Consider the following 18,272-nt stretch of genomic DNA (forward strand, 5'->3'; position numbering starts at 1 on the left):
CCATTTTGCCTTTTCACTCTGTAGGGTCAAAACAAGCATGTCATTTGAAGGATACATATCATCAATAGACAACAACAAAATAACAGGGCTTCATGAGAACTTAAATAACTGCGGAACAATTACGCGAATAGTTAAGTTCTGTTGGTTCATTAGAAATTTCAACAGCTCTTTGAGTCATTGTTACAACCAAAAACAGGGGAAATTTTTTGTTATTAATTGAAGGGGGGAGGAGGCCAAACTCACTCACGAAGTCCTCCTAATTGTCAGGCAAAGGACCAGATCCAGCCTTCTTCCAAATCTCGACCCAATCGACCATGGCTTCAGCAGCACGAGAGAACATTTGATTCGAATGGCCAAGCTGATCCTTTACTGCCTTCGCGATCGCAAGGAAACAGTCTTCAGCTGTGACTGCTGCTTCTGGCAACCTAAGAGATTGGAAGAAGGGAACAACATCTTCCATCAGCTTCACCCCTTCCCACTCTTTTTTCAGGCTCTCTATTGCATTTCCTCTTTCATTTCTCCAAACATAAGGCAGCCCACTTTTCACACCAAGCTTTAGGTGATCACATGTTACCTTGGTGCATAATCCACACCATACATCTTCCATGGTTTCCCACCGAACTTTTCCTTCCACAGCCAATCTCAGAGCTGGACATAAAGCAGGACCGATCGTCTCTCGATCAAATGCAATGTTGATTCCACTCACAGGCAACATGGCCCCAACTGGAATAGTGAGGACTGCATCGACAAAGCGTGTGTTCCTTAGACTTGGTTTGAGGGCTTGAGTAGGAGCATCATAATCTGCTAGATTGAGCCACAGTCCGCATGACAGGCTACAAGGAACCCCACTTCTTAAACTAAAAGGGTAACCACGGACAAAATCTGCTCCTTCCCTAAACGGATCATACAGTGTGTTGAAGAAGAAAGGAGTGGCTGGAGTTGAAAGGTTTGCGAGGTGCTGATCTACAATATCTATCAACAAGCCCTTATCATCTTTGGCAGGAACACAGTCATCATCAACTGAGATGATATATTTTTTTCTGGACACAAGGTAGCCAAAATATCGGCATGAGTAACCAGAGAACTTAATTGAATTGGAAGTACCAACAATTCGATCTATATCTTGTTGAGAATAGACGTCCAGGTCAAACCCATCTGGAATTTGGAGGTCCTCTTTGAGTTCAGGATCCTTGACAATAATCAAGTGGTATCGGGAGAAAATAGGCTTCCATTCATTCATAAATACTGTCAGATCGGAGTGGAGTGCTCCAATCACAATGTCGACCTCGCTATCCTTAATATTAAGCTGGGACATCTTTCAAACTTCTCCAGAAAATAGAAACAATGATTTGTAATTATAATATTCAAAAGATAAAAAAAATTGTTAAGTCTCCTTACAAGAAGTGGCTGAATTTTAATGATCTAAAATGCAATCACACCATAGCATTGAATCCTAGAATTTTTCTGAACACCCTGCACCAAGTATTCAGTGTAAGTAAGAGAAATGGTCTAAACCCACCACAAAATCAATGGAATAATTTTTTTGATAAGAAAAAGTCAATGGAATAACAGAACATTGGTAGTTGGTATATCTCGAGTTTTCTTACTGGTAGGAAGAACAGGGGTGACAATTTGCTGGATATTGAATGCCTCGATGAGTGAAAGAACTTCATCATTTCCGGTTGCCACGAACAACCTCAAAACTCTCTCGTTTAGTTTTCCAGCCCGTAATGTTTGCTGCTTCATGAGATTATTTCATTTATTCAGAAACTTTCAAGTACCAAGAGCCAATAAGAAGATTTGTACATAAAACGTAGACAAAAAAGTTATATAGCGGTGTAACAATAATTTCAATATTATGTGTTGCAAGAAAACAAGTACAAGCAACGTTTGGTACATTGCAATATTAACAGAAAATATTGCTAACAAAGCAGTTATTTCCACGTATATTTGAACATTGTGCACAAAGCATGACTAACCACAGGAACAGAAGGGTACCATCCCAATCCATTGGCCTTCCACACACAATCATTATTGCATATAGCTCACTTATTCCGAACTTGTAAATGGTTCCAGGGTCAACCTTTTGGAAGATGAGCGGCTTCAAGATTTTCCATCGTCCATTATTTACACTCAGCTATATTCTCTATCTCTAGTTCACTTATTAGGTTATTACTACTGCAACGGTTATTCACAGGGAGTCTTCTCCTAGATCCTATGGCTACAGTTGGAATATTAGAAAGGAGGAGATAGTAAATAGTCCTCGTTGCTATCAGGTTGGGGAACGCTTTGACCCTCATTTAAAAGTTCAATGATTTCAGGGTTCTTTTCATGCTAATCCATGGGTGGCAAAAAGAAAAGGAAAAAGGGGAAAAAAACAAAAGAAAAAAGAAGATCAAACCCAGATCCATCTAAAAGGCTACTCCATTTAAGACTAAAAAAGGCTGTAGTATAAAGGCATGGATCATGAAGTCAAGTCCATGTAAAATATTATGCAATAGTTAAATATAATTTCACCACAACATAACACCAAAATTACCAAAAGCTAATTTCACAATTACACTAACACATTCTTCTTCTGCCCTGAGACTTTAGAATAAAATACAATTGAAAACGTTCTATTTTATAAAATAGTTTGTGCCTGCCAAGTCTCAGACTCTTGGAGATATTAAAAGTTTTCCATATTAAGTTTATCCAAATACGAGGTCTTTGAGTAGGTGAGGTGTTACTCAAATACGGGCCGAACCAACAGGGCGAAGGGGCTACAATTGAAAACATTCTCAATAGACAAAGTTAAATCGTAAGAGCCAAAAAGTAGCACCAGCACGCATGAGTGTCCAAAATGTTAAATTAGTTAAGAAGGCAAAATTTCATTGTATTTCAGAATCATATAATCACATATTGCCCATTCTAGATCCATAAATTGTCAAGCTCATACAAGGCTTGTACACACAAATAACAACTACATTTTCCAAAATAACTGAATTCAATAAATACAAAATCCGATATAGCATAAAATCTTCACATTCGAGAAAAGAGAAGTAATTTCAACAGTGAAAATCAAATAAAAACAAAATTTTCACTTATGCAGAGGATAACAATATCATAACTGTCGCAATATCCTACATCGGAGAAGATATGTCTAGAAACTGATATAATCACAAAGAATGTAAAAACAGAAACATCAAAATTTCAATAGACATTCCAACAAAACTCTACCCTCCACTCCACCCAAGTTAACTTTTTCTCCTCACATTAAGACCAGCCACTAAAGATTGATAATAGCGTTGACCAGACGTAAACAAACAATCAACAAACCCCGAGTCCCCAATTCAAGAAGCACCACGATCCAAAATTCAGACCCAATATTCAAAAAGAAAAAAAAAACAGAAGAAATAAAACACCGCAGTAACAGAAACAGAAGACTACAAGAAGGGTAAGTGGGAAATTTACAAAAAACGCATTGAAAACAAAAGATGAAGAAGAGGAAGACAAATCAGGCCATATCTGTAAGATCAGAGAGAGAGAAGTACCAGGAAGAGTTCAAGGACGATATGATCAGGGAGAAAAGAGAGATCGGAGATGCTGGAAAGGTTAAGGATGGCGGAATGAATAGTTAAAGACAGGAGAGATGGAGGGGGTGTCATTCAAAATATATATACATATCATAATTGATTTGTGAATGGCGAGAACCAGTTTTCTCTCTCCACAACCCCAATTGCCAATTCCAAAGGGCGAGGGCGAAGGAGTGAAGGACAAGAGAATTGGTCTACGCCTTTGTCCCGAGATTGGTGTCTTGCAGTTGCAGCAGCACGATGCTGTGTTTTCTCCGTCGTTGATTAAGGGACCGACCTTTGCTAGACTTTTTCTTCTCCCCATTCCTCAAGGCTTCGCACGTGTGTTTCAACCTTCACACGTATGTGTTGGGCCTCCTAAATCTTTATTCTGGCCCATGAATTAATTGGGATGGACTCAAGGCCCACATCAAAATATTGGACCCACCCACTAAAAATCATGTTTCTGCAACTCCCTTTCTGCCCTCTCTCTGTTCTGGCCCATGGCCATGACTTAATTAGAAATATTAGGGTCTGTTAAGTAACGTTCTTTTTTTTATTGTTTTTTGTTTCCAATTTTATTAAGAAAGTCAAATATTTGACAATTATTTATGTTTATTGTTTCTCATCTTTTTAGATATATTCACAAAATTGTTTAAAAATTTTGGAAACAACAAAAACAAGTTTCATGTTTTTTATTCCCATTTCCAATTTGTTCTAATGTAAATATATATATATATATATATATATATATATATATATATATATATTTATCATTTTTTTTTCCTTTTAAGAAGCTTTTTACCATTCTTGAATGCATAGGTATTGGGGCCATAAAATTCTATTTTTCTTTATTAAAAAATGAGACATAAACAACAAACGGGAATATTACCAAATGGACATTAAAATGTTGATGGTTCGATCTCCTTCTTGTAATTATTGAACAAATGCAATACTACGTCTATTGTTTTTAAAGTTTTTTTGTTTCACTTACTTTGTGCTTATTTTTTTCTAAAAAATACTTTCTTCGTGACATTATTTTTTTCAAACTGCTCCATTCAAATCTCGTGTTCTAAAAAAAAAAGTTCTTCATGACATTATTTTATCAAATTGCTAATTTTTTTTCTTCTACACCATGTGGGGTGGGATATTCAAATTAAATCTCCTTGATCTACGTTGAAAAAATGTCCAATCCATCATATAACAAGCTGGAAGAGTATTAATAGGAGGTATTAGTCATAAAAAACTTAAACTACTTCATGATTGGCTTCCCAATCAGATTCTTTGATTGAAGATTGATTGAGAAAGTAACATTTTCGATATGGTACGTGAATTGCTCGATAAGACTTCCCTACTCTAGCAGAGAGTAGAAGTGAAACATTTTACAAATAACACCCAATAGATAACCGTTGAATTTATTAATTATAAGCATCAAATTATCCTATGAGCAAGGATAGCTACAGAGACAAGTGTTAGGGCCTAAGCAAGAGCCAGTTGGTTTGTTTGGAAGCTGAGTTGGACACAGTAAAGTGCACATTTCAGCATAGCAAGCTTGTGCTTGGAATATGGGCAACACCACCCCTCCACATTCCTCTTCACCTTCCACGTTTCTCATCCTCATTTTTTCTCCTAAACAACAACCTAGCTACCACCAAAATCCAACATTTTTGTTATACATAAACCACTAACCTTCCAGTTCCAACCACAATAATCAATAATCATGTGTGAATTTAGGACCCTAGGAAGTGAGTAAGTTTCGATTTTACGAGTATAATACATGTTATGTTTGATCAAACTTCTAACTCAATCGATATAAAAATATATCAAAAGATTAAGGTATGCGACAAGCAAGACACATCTTTACCTTCTTTAAAGAGTCGCGCCTACGAATTTTCACATTCATGAAGGATGAAATTGGAAAAAGAAATAATTAAAAAGTTAAGGGTTTTTTTTTTCCTTAATGAGATACGGGAGAAGCAAATGAAAGGCTTTCATAAAAATTCTCGTAGAATCGAGTAATGCGGTTATAAAACAAACTGTTTTTTAAAACCCAAAAAACAAAAAGCACGATACGTTTCTTTAAAAGGTTATACCTCTATATTTGTCAAGTAAAACATTTATAAAGTGATAAAGAAAAAAATTGGAAGTTGTAAAAGATTATATTAATCACAGTAAGAATTGGGTTCAAATTAATAATATGGCCTAAATTATATATTTAGATGAAGCGAAATGAAATGATTACTTCATTAGAAAAATATAAAATGATTAGTACTAAACAAAATTTTAATGAAATATAAGGAGAAGGATGGTTAACGCTGAAAACAACAAAGAAAAGGAGGACAATGGCTGCAATGGAGTTGGACTTCATGTTTCTTTTTTGCAAATTCTTGCTGATGATATACATGAAAACTATTTCTTTGTGTGTATGTATATAGAAGAGGAAGATAATTTAAGTTTTTTTCAAAACCCTTTTCACATTATTAATATATAAAACTCTGTTTATAAAAGAAAACTCTCTCATATGGGTTGATATAATTATCAAATTTTTTTAGTAGAATATGTGGGATGAATATTTAAATGTATGATCTTAATTGGAGATATATACCCGTCAAATTATATTTAAATTGATGGATATTAACATTTGTTGAAGTAATTTGGTTTCCATTCGAATGATCTAAGTTAAAAAAAAAAACCATTTATTTAGCTTATATAGGTATATGTAGTTAGAATGACGTTTTAATATTATTTAAAAAATGCATTTTTGAGTAAAGAGTTGACAGATATTCCATTTGTATGCGTAATTTCTTGTTAAATGACATCTGCACAATTGGGTAAAATAATTGTTAATTCCATTTTCGTATGGATGTTATTCCTTTTGGTACTCAATTATTTTATTTTTAGGTATCAAAAGTATTTTGTTTACCTACATGAGATTGCAGACTTGATTAGAGACCGACGAGTATGATATTACCAACAAAAAGATAAGTCATCCATTTCGACATGATACGAAAATTATTCAACTGTATTTCATCAATGATAATACTTGTTGTAACATCATAGATTACTTGTAGAACTGGTGTGTGCTGAGAGACATCGTTTTATTTTCAGAATCAGAGAGCTCAAATTCTGGCAAAGAAAGGAGACGATTTGGAAGGGATTGATCAACAAGGAGAAGTGCAAATACAAGTATGAGCGCCCAAGCAAGTTCCAACAGCTGAGGCTCCAACCTGACCTTGGCAGTATGTAATGCAAAATGTATTGTAGCATGGCTGTGATTGGAATATAGGTAACACCCTCTGGCAATAATTAATTTTCTCTTCCCATGCCTCACTTTTCATCATCATTTTCTCTCCTACATACACCAATCACCAAAATCCAACATTTTTATTATCACAAACAACATGATCATCAATTTCATAATTAGAAAAAAGAAAAAAGAAAACATGATCTACACAATTGTTATGAAATATTTAAACATAAAATACGATCGAGGCAAGTAAGGTCGGGGACGACGACCTCTATCTTCGTCCTCGTCCCCCGAATTGAAATGGGAAAAACTCCCCCTTATCTCCACCCAGCCCAAAACAAGAGCACACATGATTCTTCTGAAAACTCGTCCTCATAGGAAAACTGACACCCCTTATTTTAAGATTGGAAAAGTTCATACAAGTTAAGCTTAGGTAATTACACGAGAGTGAGTAACTTTTTTTAGATGGAAGAAAAGATATCTTAGATATAAGAAAGTAATAATGATGGAAGTAATTAAGTTAGACTAAAAAGATGTCAAGAGAAATAAGATGATTGTTAAATAAAATCTTAAAAGAGATGTAATGAAGTAAAAGGAGGAAGATTGTTACCACTGAAAATGAGGAAAACAAGGAGGACAATGGCTGAAATGGAGTTTGACTTCATTTTTTTTTTCTTCTTTTTTTCCTAATGAGATCTAGCAAATAATTCTAGTAGATGATTTTGAATATTTCTTTTGATCTTTGGTATATATAAAGGTTGGAGAAAGATTATTTTTTTGTTTTTTGTTTTTTGTTTTCCTTTTCCCTTTGCATTAATATGAAAGATTCTGTTTATGGAAAATCTTCTAATATTTCGATTGGTGGATATAATTTGGTTTCCATTTGTACGAATAATATTATTTTCCTTTTGGATTCAATAATTTAAGGTAAGGAAACTATTTTATAATCTGTGTCAAAGCAAAAAAAGTAGGAAAATTATTTATTCGCCTCATATATGTTAGGGAAAAAGATAAGTTTTGACAATAACTTGACAAATCATATCAATTATTATCTTAAATTTTTAATTTTTATTACCAAATAAGTGGTGCAATTTTTAGTGTAAACTTTTGAATGGTCGCAATTGTGACGTTCTAAAAATTTTTTGATTGATGAATCATTAAAAAAAATATTCTTATATACATTCAATAAATTATAAAATATATCTAATATATGAAACTGATAAGATTTAGAAAAAAAAACGACATTCTTTTTGTTGAAATTTGTGAATCTCAGTGGAGTTATTTAATGATTTATTTGTGCATTAATCAAACTTAATTTTTTATCAAGCGTAAGTTTCATTATATTAATGAATTTTTTTAGTTTTTACCTTGCTTTTTGTTAAATTTAGTGTGTGAATTAGCGGAAATAAAATAGAAGGAGAAAATTGCAATATCTATCTAAACTTATAGCCTAATTTGATGAAATTGAAAATTTAAACTAAAATTGATACAATTTATAAGGTGAAGGTTAAAAATTGATTTTTTAATTGATTTTTTTTCCCTGTATTATAATGGTTGAATAACATTTGCATTTCATTTTGTGAAAAAAGATGGCGTTTGCACTTTACAAGGGAGGAGTAGTTTTTTTTAGTGCGACGTGTGGAGAGAGATTCAAACTTACTACCTTTTAGTCGTTGATAGGTATTCTTGACCAGTTGAACTATGATCGGAATGACAATGTTATGAGTTTGTTTATTTAACAAGAGCATAGCTCAATCAAGAAATGGTTTACTCAACCATTTTTAATTAATAAATGAGAACTTCAAAATTGTTGTACCATTTTTCTTGAATTTCCAATCTCAAATGAAGGAATATATATTATTTATCACTAAACTAGAGTTAGAAATTGCAAATCTTATAATTTCCTTCTCATTTCATTCAATCAAGCCTAAATCAACTTGTTTCATTCCCGTTATTCATTTCCTTCTCCTTGAATCCAATGGAGACTTCTCATATTTTGAATCCTATTATTTCATACTCTCTTCTTTTTACCACGCCATGGTTCAACGAAGCGTGAACAGGCGCGGAGAAAAAAAGACCAACCATACAGACCTAATGAGAATGCTCTGGGCACCCCATCGAGGCACTAATATTTACTAGGCTTTTCTTCTCGGCATCACACGTGCGTTGGATGTTCACACGTATGTATTGTCGCGTCGCGCAGCTGGTTGGACTTGCGTTACCAGATCAGCTGGTTTGAACGCTGATGGCGATGGATTCAAGGCCCAAATCAAAATGTTGGGCTTTTCATTTTTCGGCCCGTTTTAATGTACTAATATTGATATTATTGTCTTATTTTACTAGGATAGGACCATAGGAATAGCATTATTTGGAGAAATATTTAGACAATTATCTCCAAATAAATGAGTAGTGATGAGAATTCTTAGATGTCTAACTAAATATAAGTGTAATCTAAACCTATTAATCATCTAACTTATCCTAGAATATTGAAAATAAGTAAAAAGATAGTGTAAAATAAATTAGCAAAATCTAAAAGAGAACCAATTAGCTACAAATGTTATCTATAGAAAATAAAAGCAAAAATAAATTACATTCAAAATGCTAAAATAATAAAACTAAGATCTCGGACAATCATAGAGACTAAATTAATTGAAACTCTTAAAATTATGGCCATCAGATTGCAATAAAATCTCAGCATAGAAGCTTTGTAATTTATCTAAAAAAAAAAATAGATATCCAGTTTTTAATTATAAAAAAAAAAAAACTAACATTTTGAGGCCAGATTACATCTCATTTCTAGTTTTTAATTTTTTGAAAAATATAGATGTTTTTGACAACTATATATTCCTATTTCTCTCCTCGCATTTTAAACAAACTTTTCAAAAACAAAATTGCAACCACCAATAAAATGTTTAAAGAAACAATTCAATAATAGCCACAATATTTAAACTCATCGATATCCACAACAAACTATACTTGTGAGCATCGAAAACGTGTGTGTTTTCGATTCATTTAGAGAACTTCCAACCACCAATGTTTTTTAATAGTAGAAATTCGAATTCAAGATTTCTTGGTCGGAGACATGTGTCAATTATAGTTATACTTCTGCTAGCCAATATTTATTAGAAATATTAAACGGTGATTATGAAAATTGCATAGACAGTCGACCATATAAAACTAGTCGCACATATCCTACAGCCAATTCTTCTTTACGTTCCAAAATACGAGGAAAAAGAAAAAAGGAAAAAGAAAACACAAAGAAACTTCTTTTATTAATTAACCATAAAGCAAATAATGTAAAAACAGAATCAGGAAAAAGCATACACATACATATAATATATAGAGGTGACAAGGCAAACAATTAAAACTTTGATCATATTCCGGCGACGCACTCCGGCGGGGTGACGGGGTAGCGGAACTTGTCAGTGCAATAGTCATAAATCATGTGGTTGACACGAACCCATCTGTAATTTCTTGCTTGCACAGGAGTGAGGGCTTGGTACGCTGCCCCTTCCCACCAGTTGCTGGGGTTCGAAGGGCACGCCGCCGGCCCCGGCACTGGGCACCCCTCGATGTCAAAATCCTTGTAATAAGCGTAGAATGGGGCTCTCTTCCAATCAATCTTCTCCAACCCACCTCTCGTCGCCCAGTCATCGGCTTCCCATAGCGTCGAATACACTCCCATCGGCTGTTGCTTTGGATATGGGATCCCTTTCTCTTCGTGGTTCCTGTAAACCCTTATCGGGATCTCGTCCACCGCGAATCTACATAATAAAAAACTTAAATTTATGCATCGGGTAAATTTTATTTATATATAGATTCTCGGACAAAATCAACGACCAAATTCGTTGAATTAATTATTTGAAATGTTCTTACATTATTAACTTATGGCTCCAAAAGATTGAATAGGTGTGAAAGTCGGCAGCAGGATCGAACCAGAGGTTGACTCTTTGCTCTCTGTCGCCCTTTCCATGAGCATAGATGTTGGTTTGAACTGTGTAGGGCTGACCACTCCTATTTCCCAAGAACTCGAAGTCTAATTCGTCGCGTATTGTGTCTGTGTCCGAGTTCATCTACAATTGAAAATTAAGATTGAATTTTAATTATTTGATATGACATAATATATATCAAGATTTATATGATTTGGTTGTTAATGGTAAAATAAAACTTACGTAGAAGGCAGTGACTGTTCCGGCAGAGTCACCAGGGACGAGTTTGATTTTCATGCTAACTTTTCCGAACAAGTATTGGCGTTTTGAAGCAAATCCACATCCTAAATCCACAAACATTTACATTTTCTCACTCCGGATAAAATTTTCTTTTTAACCGTTTGGGTTTTCTTTATAGGTTCAAATTACACGTTTTGGTCGGGAGTAAATGTCTTAACCACTTAGATTGGCTCAGATTATTAATAATTGATCCACTTGAATTTTGGTGTGTCTTCCACTTACTTGGTACATCTATTTTAAAACCGATGTGTTTAGCTTAGGAATAGTTTTTAATAAATTTATGAACTTTCAACTTTTTTGTTTAATAAATTTATATGTGGCCTATTAATCCTATAATTTTGATCTCATTTGGTTGACAATTTCGTTTTTATTTTTTTGTTTTATAAATTACGCTCGTCCATTTACAACTTTTTTTGTATGTTTTTCTTCCGTTTTAAAAAAGTGTTCAATTCTTAACAAAATTTCAAAAACAAAAATAGATCTTTAACTTTTTTTTTTAGTTTTAAAATTTTGCTTAGATTTGAAAGGTTTTCAAAAAGTAGATGAACAAAAAAATAATAATACATAGGTAAAATATTAATTTATTAGCTTAATTTTCAAAAACATGAAATAAAAAACAAAATGATTGGTGAACCATGCCTTAATTTTGCTCACACAGTGAAATATTAATAACATTAAATGCTTAATGGGGTATTATTTAACAATTACAATGAGTTGATTTGAGGAACGGTTCTTAAATAGTTAAAATAAGAGAACCAAATAAAGATATATTACATATAGCATTAATCCTCCAAAGATTTATTAAGGAATTTTTAAAATATAGATATTAAATAGATCCATTTAAGTTTAGGAACCAAATTTGTAAATTAATCTACGTAATATATTTAAAATATAATGAGTTTACCAGAACTTTGGTCAAGAACAAGCTGAATTCCCTTCCCACCATCGAGTTGGCGGACATGGTTGTCCGACCAGGTGATCCGGAAATCGTCAAGAAAAGTCGCCGGACGCCCCGAAACGGCAACGGAGAATGAAACAACACACAGCCAAACAAAACCAATGGCATTGGAACCACTCAAAGCCATGGCTATATGAGTAAGAATATAAGAGAGAATTGAAGATAGATTTGAATGTGATATGGCAAAGGAGAAAATGAGAGGCTTTATATATAGATTCGCAAAAGGGAATTAAGAGAAAGAGAAACGGGTGAGTGACAGTGAGAGATTAATGAAATTATTGAAATTAGATTTCGATACAGCTAATCACAAGCCGTAATCAGGCCCTACCTTCACTAATAACTACACTGTTTTCCATTTGCCAATTTCTTTTCTTTTGCCTTATCACGAACATGGGTTTGTATTTTTTTTTGGTTCTTCTCGAGTAACATGCAATAATAATTCTTCGGAAAAGACATCCAAAAAGTTGAGAATTGCGATGCGTGGAATGTTTAATACTGCTAGCACAACTCAAATCAGTTATGGGAATAGTAATTAGAAGTTGATGAATATTATGCGAGAAAAATTAATTGAGAATTGAGAATTGAGAATTGAGATGTTAGGTCTTGGTCAAACAAAATTGAATGAATCCAAACATTTCCACTGTTCTTGGACTGTGGGGACCAATAATCTGTATTTTCTTTTTCTTTTTTGAGTTCATAATTTGTATGGATTAGTATTGCACACAAACCTTTAGCAATTAAAATATACATTCAAGAATATGTTATTAGAAGTAATTTTGATGAGTGGTTAATAATAAAATTATTTACATAGCTTATACTCTTTTTGTTAGGTTGCAATGAGTAGAAACAAAATCGATCCCTAGTTAATAAGGAAGAAGTTATCTACGACACATGATTTTTTTTTAAATCAAAACCACCAAGAGATTATGCCAGAGCTGTCAAAGTTAAACAAATTCTGAATTGTCTTTTTCTTCTTGTTTTTTCAATTCCTTTTGAGTTTCCTACTAGCTTTTTACTAAAAAAAAAAATGAAAAAGAAATTTGTTTGGTAACCATATTTCATATTTCTTTGATATTATTATATATATGTTATAAAGTAGAGCTTTTGGCAATATTTCTTTTTTAAAAAATAGAGCTAATAATATTAATAAAAGGAAACTTTGATAGAAAGTAAAAGAAAATTAAAACCCATAAGTTCGAACCTATTCATCCCTCTTCATTATGTCTTTTTTTTTTTAGAATATAAATTACATTACAAATGAGAAAAAGACTCACAAAAGGGTCCTTTAATGCATCCATTTTTTCTTCCATGTTAATTTTCTTTTTGTTTTTTTTAGCCGTCAAAGTCAAAAAACAATCGTAAATTATTATAATGTTGGCAGATAATCAAACTTTCCAAGGAAAAGAGCATTTTATTATCATATAATATAAAATTTAAAATATGGATCTATCATTCAACGTTCCATACTATTTAATATGTTTTTTTTAAATCATACAAAACAATGAAAAGAAAAACCCTTTTTCTTCACTTTTTGGGGGTAGTTTGGAAATTTAAGATGAAGTGTCTTATTCGTAATATTTTAATTTATTTAAGAGATGAAAAACACTTATTTGGAACGATCTTTATATTAAAAAAAAATGTTCAATGATTTAAATTTAAATTTCAAGTCTTGCGGAACTTTTGAATAAAATAATGTTAGATGCAAACTTTTTTCTCGAATTTTGCTTGATAGCATAACCGGAAAGTTGGAAGAAAGAGATGAATATTATATACTTATCAAAAATAATTTAAAACTTTTATTTGTTTACCATTAAATAATTTACTAAATATTGTCCTGATCAGGAATTTATGTGTTGGATTCTCCCATCCTCACTTGTTATATTAAAAAAATAATTTACTAAATATTAATAATCTGTTTATGAAACTAGGATGAGATAAATTGGTAACCATCATTCTTATTTTTAATTATTGATTTATGCAATCTAAATACTTTGTCAATAGTTTTTATAAATTTTAATTACTTTATTTTGACACTACCACTGTACTTATTTCAAAGTTTTCCAAAGTTTACTATATAATCTAGACCTAACCTATATCTACTTCCGTATATAGTGAGAGACTTTATTTTCAATGAACTTTCATAACTTTAACAAACTAATTGGTCAATTGCAATTCAAAAATTTTCAAAGGTCTAACCATATGTTTGCAAATGAAAATAGACCATCAATAGTTATTTTGTTTTTTATTTTCTATTTCTAAAAGTTAAACTTATTAAATAATATTTGGCCCTATGTATTTCTTTGTCGTGCGGTCCACCTTTTAAACTCTAAGCTAATCTTTTTAAAATTTATTTTTATTTTAAAAATTTGCTAAAAAGTCAAATGTGTTTTTTAAGAAAACAAGAGTGAGAAAATTAAAACTAAAAAGATCTGTAAGATTGATCGTCACTGTGACGGTTGAAAAAGTGGTATTTAAAGAACTAATTAGATAATGATTACCAAGAATACCATTTGATAAGAAGTGCTACAGTGATTAATACTTTTATAGGAAATTGTACGAATATTTGGCTTAATTAGGCTATTTGATGCAAGTTTACTTAATCGATGAGCAGCATGAGTTTTGATAATTATCACTGTTGCTTGTGTTCTGTGGCACTATCTCAATTTTATAAAAATATCTATAAAAATATTGATAAAATATTAATATTATTGATGAATAACATTTTTAAAAAAATTATAAGAAAATTTATAATAATATTTAGATTAACAAATAAACCTTTTCTCTTTTAATAAAGTTAAAAATTATTAATATTAATATTCATCTTCATATTAACATATTTTGTTGATATATGTTTTATAATATGTCAAATTTTTTTCTTTTTGTAATACTATAAAAATATCGATTTACTTCACAACGTTAAACCTATAAATATGCAAAAATATCACAAAAAATAATGATAGGCAGACAAAAATTTAATATCATGTGACATAGTTTTCGGCACATCAAAACAAGATGCTTATTAAACTTTTTAAACATATCATATATTAATCGATGAATAACATGTGAAGTGCACAAGAAATAAGAAAATATATATATGAAAGCATATTTTTAAAATTAATAATTTCACTTACTACACGGTACAAAATGGAGAACTTAAAAGCCTTTGTTTGATTATGATTTCCTCTTCTATTTTTTTGTTTTAAAGATTATGCTTCCTTCCTCTGTGTTTCTCATTTTCTTAAAAACATATTTAAGTTCTTTACCAAATCTGAAAAAAACAAAAACTAATTTTTTAAAGGTTCATACATGATATTTCATTATTTGTTTTCTCTTTTTTAAAAACTATGTTTGATTTCTAATATTTCTTTGGCATGTTTTTCACCCTTTGAATTCTTATCTAAATTTAAAAATAGAAAGAATTTTTCAATTTTCTTTTTTAGTTTTTAAGATTTGACTTAGATTTTCAAAATATTTTAAAAAATAGATAACAAAACAAAGAAAATAGAAATAGTGTCTCCTAAGCTTCATTACCTTAAAAAAAATAGAAAAAGGAAAATTACATGTTTATCAAAGAGAACCTAAGTTAACTAAAATTTTGGAAACATTTTTAAGTAGTTAATAAAACAAAAAGACACATATACAGACATAGTTATAAAAATATTATTTGAAACTTAGTTTCTAAAAACAAAAATTATATCATCTAAGGATGCATTATAAACTTTCGGATATTTATGAAGAAATTAATTAGAAACTTTACAATAGAGCTTGAAAATGAAAAAATTGAAAGGCTAAAAATGATCTCTTGGCTAGCTCTTATCTGAAAGAACATGAAATAGAGGTAAATTGAAGAGCTGGTACCGAGTCACGATCAGCCAGGTTCCGCCGACCAGCTGGCTGATTTGGCTTAACGAATAAACACCTCCAAACGCGGTGTTAATGGCCGGATTAGATTTCGGTGGAAATATGCATTGAACTTTGAACCAACATATGCACCTTACATTAATTATGAGTTTATGGATATAGATACCACTTCCTCAACCCTACAAATAATTCATATTTCTCCCCCTAATAAGCCCACCCGCTATTCACTATTCGTTTAGATGTGCCTCTTTTCGGTTCCATATTGGTATGATATTGTCGAATTCAAATCGGATCATATCTCCATACGAGTTTTATTAACGTGAGATTCAATATTATTAAATTAGGAGGAGATTTTTTTTTGGGATCGTTGGTGTTGCATAGATGACCATATAAAATCGCAAAATTAAAGAAATAGTAGATCCAATATATCCGATGAATCATTGTTCAGTAGAGTTGCGTTCCATGTGACTTGAACTCAAGACTTCAAAAATATTCCTTGAGGTTCCAAGCCATCCAAATTGTCCTGAGAACTTGGGAGAAGGTAAATTTAAGCTTGTAATATGTGTTTTTTAAGGTAAAAGTAGGGATCGAGATGTCATTGTTATGGATTTTAATGGGGAGTTATAAGGGGTGGCCAACCCACGTGGGATTGTTTTTATGGATGTGGAATTAAGAAATGATGATGTGTAGGGCTATGGCTATGGCTATGGCTATGGGGTTAATCCGTTGAAATTATTTGGTGTTGTGCATGGAAAAGAAAGGTCATCAACCATGGCATTTGTGAAAGACAAGTACGCATTGGTCCAATTCTATGTTCCTTCCCTTGTCCCTATTTGCCAATATATCTTTATATGCCCCTCCCCATTTAATTCGGTTGTTTAAACATCTGCATTTGTCTCCCTAATTCGTCTTAATTTCCTTTTCCCTTTCCTCCTATTCTTCCCTTTTCAATTGTCTCACTCATATTCCACGCCCTTTACCTTTATGAAACTTTACACGGTGTTGGAAATTTTGTGTGTGTGATATAATCTATGTATTAACTCGGTAGATAATTAAACTGAGTTATATAAATCTAAATTATACATGATCAATGTATTAATATTCATGGAATTTTATCTCAAAATTAAATCGTGATGAAAACTCATATCTATTATAAATCATTGTGGGGTCTTTAACACAATATATGTTTAGTTGATAAGTCGTTTGGGAGATGACACAGTGGTAAGGGGTTTTGGGTCTTTATGAGATTAATTACCATGAGGTCTTGAATTCAACATTTTTCTGGTCATTGTGTTGCTCGACGTAGGCAGCGAGTCTCCGTTATAGAGGTGTATAATGTAAGCCACATGGCACCAATTTCAGAAAAAATTAAAAAAGAAAAACATGATTACCAAACCTTATGGTGTTATTTGGGGTAAGCAAACTTTTTTTTTTTTTGAAAGAGATACCATACCAATTGGACCATTCATTAAGGGGGTTGGGATAAGCAAACTAATATAGAATGTAAGTTTAAATCTCATTTTTTTCCATGAACATTCATACTACTATCTAGTTTTTAGTTTTGAACTTTCAAATTTATTTCATTTTGATCCATAGATTTTCAAAATGTCTATTTCAGTATTTAAACTTAAAAAACAAAAACAAAAAGTACATAAAAATTATTAACTTGACCATTGTTTAAAAAGATGAATACTTATGACTTTCGATGTGTGTATTACTGATGATGCATGAGAATGTATTGAAGTCACAAAAGTTGATTGAGACGATAGGTATTAGGTGACAAGATAATAGTATTAATAATGGTCATTTTAAAAGTGTTTTTTAATACAACAAATGGGCTGGAAATGATTCAAACTCATTAAAAGTGGGCTCTATATTTTGACATATCTGATTGGAGAGAAAGAATCCCATCCTAACAGTGGCAATCATGGAGTTTGAATTTATTCCCTTTCCCTTTATCTTAGCCACAATGGTGGTTAAAATCAATTTAGACTTGTTATTAATGTTATTGATATCAACACTAATTTTTTAGAAATATTATTCCAAGTGCTATTTTGTGACGTTTGAGTTATAAAATTGGAATATAATATTAAAAATAAATTGAGAAATAATTTTGAATACATTTTTTTAAAATATTATTTTTCAAATGAAACCTCCAACTTTTAATTTAAAATTTTGGAAATCAAGAAACAAGACAAGTTGTTTGCCAATAACATTTTTCCACTCATTTTTCTTACTAAGAAAACATTATTAAATAATATGTTTTTTTCTAAAAATGAGAAAACAAGAAATAAAAAAACAGAAAATGCTACTGTTCAAAAAAGAAAAAAAAAACGCTATTAGACTAGCTAGCTATCAAGGCCATTTAGATATATTCGTCCCTATTTTTTCGTTTGATTTTGAATGCTCCAAATATTTTATTG

The 18,272-nt window shown here is 31.7% G+C and overlaps 3 protein-coding genes across 4 annotated transcripts; all 3 read right to left on the reverse strand.

The window, feature by feature from the left end:
- Positions 1–126: 126 nt before the first annotated feature.
- Positions 127–1,315, reverse strand: RGP5 (Alpha-1,4-glucan-protein synthase family protein). Its single transcript, XM_022280875.2, has one exon. It carries the CDS (start codon positions 1,313–1,315, stop codon positions 257–259), a length of 1,059 nt encoding a protein of 352 aa, XP_022136567.1. The 3' UTR covers positions 127–256.
- Positions 1,316–1,332: 17 nt separating this feature from the next.
- Positions 1,333–3,857, reverse strand: LOC111008243 (UDP-arabinopyranose mutase). 2 transcript variants are annotated; one of them, XM_088117411.1, is made up of 3 exons: positions 3,534–3,857; positions 1,608–1,740; positions 1,333–1,473 (listed from the first exon to the last, which is right to left on the reverse strand). In XM_088117411.1, the coding sequence occupies exons 1-3, from the start codon at positions 3,645–3,647 to the stop codon at positions 1,454–1,456; spliced, it is 267 nt and encodes an 88-aa protein (XP_087973537.1). In that variant the 5' UTR covers positions 3,648–3,857; the 3' UTR covers positions 1,333–1,453. The 2 variants fall into 2 exon arrangements, with proteins under 2 accessions (XP_087973537.1, XP_022136568.1); XM_022280876.2 differs by having other exon boundaries at positions 1,608–1,737; positions 3,534–3,853.
- Positions 3,858–10,049: 6,192 nt separating this feature from the next.
- LOC111008241 (putative xyloglucan endotransglucosylase/hydrolase protein 6) lies at positions 10,050–12,171 on the reverse strand. Its single transcript, XM_022280874.2, has 4 exons — positions 11,935–12,171; positions 10,974–11,074; positions 10,678–10,874; positions 10,050–10,565 (listed from the first exon to the last, which is right to left on the reverse strand). The coding sequence occupies exons 1-4, from the start codon at positions 12,113–12,115 to the stop codon at positions 10,175–10,177; spliced, it is 870 nt and encodes a 289-aa protein (XP_022136566.1). The 5' UTR covers positions 12,116–12,171; the 3' UTR covers positions 10,050–10,174.
- Positions 12,172–18,272: the final 6,101 nt, after the last annotated feature.

This window comes from Momordica charantia (assembly GCF_013281855.1).
Source record: "Momordica charantia cultivar OHB3-1 chromosome 10 unlocalized genomic scaffold, Mcharantia_2.0 BLBB01000010.1, whole genome shotgun sequence".
NCBI classification, from domain to species: domain Eukaryota; kingdom Viridiplantae; phylum Streptophyta; class Magnoliopsida; order Cucurbitales; family Cucurbitaceae; genus Momordica; species Momordica charantia.